This window comes from Microtus ochrogaster, chromosome 2 (assembly GCF_000317375.1).
Source record: "Microtus ochrogaster isolate Prairie Vole_2 chromosome 2, MicOch1.0, whole genome shotgun sequence".
Classification (NCBI taxonomy): Eukaryota; Metazoa; Chordata; class Mammalia; order Rodentia; family Cricetidae; genus Microtus; species Microtus ochrogaster.
The window spans coordinates 97,885,712-97,891,968 of record NC_022010.1 but is presented as its reverse complement, the minus strand read 5'-3'; the positions used below and the strand labels follow the sequence as shown (position 1 = coordinate 97,891,968).

The following is a 6,257-nucleotide window of genomic DNA, read 5'->3' as shown; positions in this document are numbered from 1 at the left end:
CCTGCTCGAAGAAAGAGTCAGTCTTGCATTCTTTCCAAATTTGTCTCACTTTGGGATACGTCCCTGTGTAAATGTTCGATTGGTTTAGCCCCACAAACCCCCAGAGATTACAAGGGCTTCTCTTACAACAGACTCAGAAGAAAACAAGAGTCCAAAAAAGGGGTCTGCCTGTTGAGCATCAGCAATCAGTGGAGTGTAGTAAGGTCCGAGTGTAGTAAGGTCTGAGGCCTAACAATCTGCTGTTCCTCAGCTATACGCTGTTCTGAGGGCGACTTAAGAATGCCCAGACAGTGCCTCCTGGGAACCTCAGAAATGCCTGCTGCAGGGACAGCTTGATTTGCCCTCAAGTTCCCTCTCAGCACATGGCCGCCAGTTCACCTGGGAACTCTGGGATATCATCTTAAAAAAAGCCTGGGGTCACCGCGTGTGGTGGTGCACATCTGTGCACTGTGATGCACATCTGTGCACCATGGTGCACGTCTGTAATCTCAGCCCTCGGAAGGCCAAGGCAGGACCGTGATAGCTGGGTATGGTGGCAGTGCATCTATGTGTTCTCCGAAGGCTGAGGCAGGAGGATTATGACTTCATGGCGGCAAGTCTGGATGACCTTGAAGATGAAGACAAGAAAAAGAAGCAGTGGAAGAAAGAGAAAGAATAGGAGGAGGGGGAAAGGAAGGGGAAGAGAGGAAGGAGGAGGCTAAGGCTGCACTAGAGAATCTTGGGTTCCTTCCAGCTCTGAAATGCTGTGATTCTTACAATAAAACATCAAAACCACACACCTGCCCATTTATCTCTAACTTCAGAGCGAGCCTGTGGGGTAGCAACTGGAGCCCCTGCCTGCTTTGTAGCCATGCGACCTGCTGAGCTGTAGTCCCTGTGGGAAAGGGACACAATGATTTAAGGACGGTGGCACCTACCGAAAATGTCCTGCGAACAGTTCCGAATGGTGTCGTGACTAGGACAATCCGTACAGCAAATGTCCACCTAACCCCATCACATACCCACCTCTTTCCCTGACCCAGGACCGGAAAGAAGGACAAAGGCCAGAAGCAAGACTCACGGCCGTCCTTCTGTGATTCTCCCTGGGAAACCCTGACCCATCGATGTGAAAAATACACTGTGTCATCTTGAGCTGTCAATCAGTCCATCGGCCATCTCAACTTTTGTAAACACTCACTGTATGTGAAATTAACCAGGGGCTACCAGAACAGAAAGTGCCCCCGAGTCCCCCCCCCTCCATTCCCGCTCAGATCTGTACCAAGAGCTTTAAGTGAATGGTGATATTCTGTACCACACACTCAATGTTTTAAGAGGAGTAAATAAAGAAGCAGCCATAGTGAGGAAAAAGTGTATTTCACAGCCATTATAAAAGTACATATAGTCAATAATGGTGACATAAATACAGTCCTTACTCATGGCCAAACCGTACAGCTAAGATGGACTCTTCCTCCTGGACTTCACACAGTGACAGTTCGGTCATTCCCATCAGTAGCCACAGGCTGACTGAAATCACAGGCAAAGACTCATGAAGGACAGTCATGGGTCAAACAGACAACACATTCTGTACTTAACAAAAGGATAGTCAAGTTTTCCATATAAATATAATAGAACAACAAAGAACTCAACATTCTTCTTTCACTTGGCTTCATAGATTTGTCTGTCAGGTGTAGACACACCAAAAAACACAGCTAGTTTCCCCTCCGCGATCTACCACTGGGCTCACCACACACCTGAGTTCCGAGTCTGTTACCCCTGGCAACGCAGGCAGCTAGTTGTGCATCTGACACCTTTCTTGACGCATTCACAGAATGGGAAACACTTTCTCCATGAGCTAACACCAACACAGGCACACACAAATGCACACGTGTGAGGAAAGCAAACAGCCAGAAAGAGACATAAGGGGCTACAGAAAAGGGGGGCACGGCACACAGGTACACATCCTGCCAACTGGCAGAGCCAGGCGGTTACAGTTGGCAGTTAGATGCTTCAGAAAGGATTCTTCACCCGTCAAACTCAAGCACACGACGCCAATTCAGCATCTGCAGATGAGTCTTCTCTTCCCTCTGCTTTCGGAGTTCTGTTTCAACATTAAGCTCTGGAAGCACTGGCTGCTGGGAGGAAACTGGCCTTCTTAATGGTCCCTAGGGAGTGGGGGAGCCCCTCCCTGGGATTAAGCAGCCCAGGTCTTGCCAAGTTCAGCAAGGACTAGAGCACCTTGCTTCCAGGGTCAGCCAAATGTGTGTGTTCTTCTTGCCCTGTCAGAGCTGAGGGAGGCCAAGGGAAGCCACCACTGGCAAATGAGAGACGGTGATGCTGTGTCTCATCCTTCCATGGCCAAGACTGGCTTTGTGACGTTAAAGAAATTAGCCCACTTTACAATCAGTGGACTGAGATGACGAACCCGACATGCCTACAGCTGTGGTCTCTGATCACATCTGAAATAGACAAAGATCGAAGATTCTGGGCTATTCCATAACTCATCTCCTAAACCGACTGTAACCGGACTTGTGCCGGTCCTTCTCCTCCTTACAAAGCTGCCCATGACTGAGCAGTTCCCCGCTAAGGACCAGGATCCACATGAGACAGTCCCCCATCAAGTGCCCGCTGGACAGGATTCGACAACACCAGATTCCACAAGAGACACAAGGGTGTCACAGCCACGAAACCAGAAACGCATCTTTGGTTCAATCCTGGAGGGGAAAGGTGCAGAAGACAAGATGGACCGAGAGCCTGTTTCGGGGACCCTGCTTTCCTTGGGGACAAACTATCCGTGAATGCGCTCCCAGTGGGCGAGCCTGCTCCCAGCCCCCAGCATAGCTAAGCTCCAGCTGCAGCCGAGAGATAGCACTGCACAGTGCGTGCCGCCTTCTGCCTCGAGAACCCCTTCTCTTTCTCCGGAACCACCCGGAGCTGCTGCCACAGTACAAACACAGGTTAGCCAGGCTGCTGTCCCTCATGCAGGCCACCATGGTCTAACGTTACTGCCATCACTACCCGGGTCAGCTTTTTGGCCACCTGAGTGAAGCTGCATCCCTCAGGAAAACATGAATTTGGGAGAAGCACTTCCCATCTGGTCATTGAGGGTTTTTTTTTTTTTAAATTGCTATTTTGAGACAGACACAGGGGTATACACTTGCCATTCCAGCACTTTGAAAGCTGAGGCAGGAGGATGAAGACTTTAAAGTCAGCCTGGGCTACTTAATGGAGACCCTGACTCCCCCTCCCCCCCAAAAAAAGTTACTTCAATTTAATAGCATCATATAAAGAAAGATTTCTTTGGACAAGTTCTTTCAATCCTCAGCAAGTTTCAATCAAAAAAAAAAAAAAGGAAAAAGAAAGAAAAGACAAATTAGAGAAAACATTGTAGGGTTTTTTTTAGTCTTCGTGGTCCATGTGGGATCTCACTGTTGGGTTCCATCTTTGTCTGAGGCTCTATCCCATCTTCCTCTGGGGTTCCTGGGGTCCGGCAGTGTGACTCAACACTCCTGCCCTCCCGCAGGGACTCACTGTTCGGGGAAGAAGGGTTGCTTCCCTCTGTGGCATCCCTAGGCTGGGTAGACATCCTTGGAGTGGTATGGTCCCTATGAGTCCGTGACTGGTCACTGGACAGAGCAGTCTGTGAGAGGCACACATGTAGCAGAGGGAAGGAAGGCCTCCTACCGACCTGGACCTGAGAGTGGTCCAGCGATGGAGGTGTGGCTTTCAGCTCTGAACCCAGCTGGGGGATACTGCAGAGGGCTGGATGAAGGGTTGTAGGAAAGAGGGTCTCAGACTGGAATGGACGGCCCCTACAGATGGCCCTCCTGATTTTCAGCATCTCAGATGATCCCTAAGTGAGGCTGGGCTGGGTGTGCAGGCTTTGAGTCTGTGGATTATAACTGGTCCGAGCTTGGGACATTGTGAGGCAGGGATGAAGGATGCTCTTGAGAGGTTGACGGCTCATGCCCTGATGTATGTGTGGAGCTCTGTTCCATTGCTATTCTCATCAAAGACCACGAATCTTGTCATCCCGTGTTAACACTGGCCCTTGACACCATCAGCCATGTCAAAGGAGAGGCTGGAGGGGGCTGTGGGCTGCAGGGGGGACATGCTGGCCTCCAGGGACCTCTCTGAAGAAGGTTGCAGACTCTGGTGCCGCTTCCTCAGCATCTGTCCAATACCCATCATGGGGAATCTTCCCCTGCTTTTCACACAGTTAGGGCTTCCCAGAGGCTGTGTGAGGCCATTGCTGGGAACTGGAGGAGGGGAACACACGCCCTCCTCTTTCGGGGAGCTGTTCTTCTCTTCATGCCCAAAAGAGACCAGCGTGGAATGCAGTGGAGTTTGGAGAGGTGACGTGCTTCCAGACAGTAGCCCTGGTGAGAGTGTCCTGTCACTAGAATTCCTACGAGCCAAGCTCACAGGTGAGTTCAGGATCCTATAATGGTGGGAAGGGGACACCAGTTCTATGTGGTCCTCGCGGTCCACAGACTCAAAGGAGTGCACCATATCCAGCAGCAGTGGCTCTTCCTTGGGGAGGACGCTGGCACTTCCTGGCCCTGACTGGTGTGGCTCTAGTTTCTTTACAATCCTGGGTGTCCTGGGAGGCGGGACAGGGATGAATTCCATGGAAGAAGAAGCCACACAATTGGAATCAGAGGTTTTGCGGAAAAGATTGCGGCAACCGAAGGAATCTGCAAATCAGAAAACAAGACCATAAAAATCGTTTCAGAAAAGACTTACACGGCCATTTTGCCTGTATTGTCCCCAGCTTAACTGAGATAGCAACCTGGTACAAGGCAGGAAACCAGGGACCTGGGATAGTTAGAGGAAGCATCAACCAAAGCTCCTGACATCCCAGCAGGAGCCCCAGAAGTCCTTCTGGAGTATAGGAGTACAGAGGCTAGCCCCGAAGCCAAGTCTAACATCTACTGCCCCTTGATAACTAAAAATTCCTGACGCTACCAAGAGTCCTTTGAACAAGAGGTTTACCTGCTCAACAGAACACCCATTAAAGCTTGGAGGTATGCAGAGCCTGACATACTGAACACCCACACATCTGGCTCCTTGACTGTTGACCCTGGAAGGACTTGTGTCCCCCAACTTTCTTGTTAAGTTTATCATGGTTAAAAAAAGAGATATGTAACAGAAAGTTCATCAACGTGGGTTATTTTTGTCTACAGTTCAGCAAGGTATACACAGCTGTTGTAGCCTACAGAAATAATGTTGCCATTACACACTTGTCCACCCTTCTTGTCTCTTCCCTGCACTCTGGCAGTCTCCACTTGGCCATGAACTTGGCCACTCTAGGAACATAAATAGCCTTTGAAGACTGCCTTAACCCCTTAGTGCGAGGGTTTCCGGGTTCGTCTAGGCTGTGGATGTCTCTCCTCTTCCAAGCCTCCCTAGTGGCTTTGAACACAATGCAGCCTCCTCACCGTCAAACAGAAATATGTAGCAATACGTAGCAAAGGAACCAGCCAATGCCCAGACCTTTTGAGTTGGCAGAGACCAGAATCCAGGTTTGTGAACTCTACCAGGAAAGAGATGGAAAACCCCAAGAGGCTTGACAGGTGAGGGAATACAGCCAAGTTCATGCAGAATAAGCCCTGTCTCAGGCTCTTCTCAGTGCATAACATTTTATGGGCTTCATCACCGGCCAGCTGCAGGAACAAGCTGCTGCCCAGTGGGGGTGATTTCAGGAGCAGTTGAGGCCACTGAGAATCTCCCCCTGCTCACATAAATAAATGCTCAGACGCAGAAATAAATCTCCTCGGGCAGCACATGCCTGAGATGCGACAGCAGAATGAAGTAAGATTTCTTTAATGGCTAATACTGTCAGTGCTCCGACTGGCTCGTGAGCATTGCTTCCTCCGTGAGGTCTGCTGTGTTTGTGTACCAAGACAGGCTGCTCTGGGCAATGATGGGATATTAGCCGCCTTAACCCTATGGCCTGAAACCCGGAGTCACGCTAAGCAAAGCAACAAGCCTGAGTTAACCTCAGATGGCCACAGCCCTATGTGAGCCTCTATAAATAAATAATAAAACCACTGTAACCAGCCTATAATATGGGAGCAGTCCCGCCTGAAGATTCCACGTTAGGACACCCCTAGCTTCCGTGTCTCCCTCCCCAGGGGTGTTTCTCCTATGTGTCTCAAACCTGTGACATCCTGGAAGGAGGCTCACCTGTATCAGTTATCAACAATAGACTGGATTCTGAATCAGAACACATTAATCTTACTTAGTAGGTCCAGCAATCAGTGGCAATTACAACTAAC

At 49.9% G+C, this 6,257-nt stretch overlaps 1 protein-coding gene across 1 annotated transcript in view; it reads right to left on the bottom strand.

Moving 5' to 3' along the window:
• Positions 1 to 1,334: 1,334 nt before the first annotated feature.
• The window catches only part of Hunk (hormonally up-regulated Neu-associated kinase), a 108,569-nt gene continuing 103,646 nt past the window's right edge, over positions 1,335 to 6,257 (bottom strand). Inside the window, exon 12 of the mRNA XM_005345342.2 lies at positions 1,335 to 4,673. Coding sequence (XP_005345399.1) covers positions 4,015 to 4,673 — 659 coding nt within the window. The 3' untranslated portion in view covers positions 1,335 to 4,014. The remainder of the gene's footprint in view (positions 4,674 to 6,257) is intronic.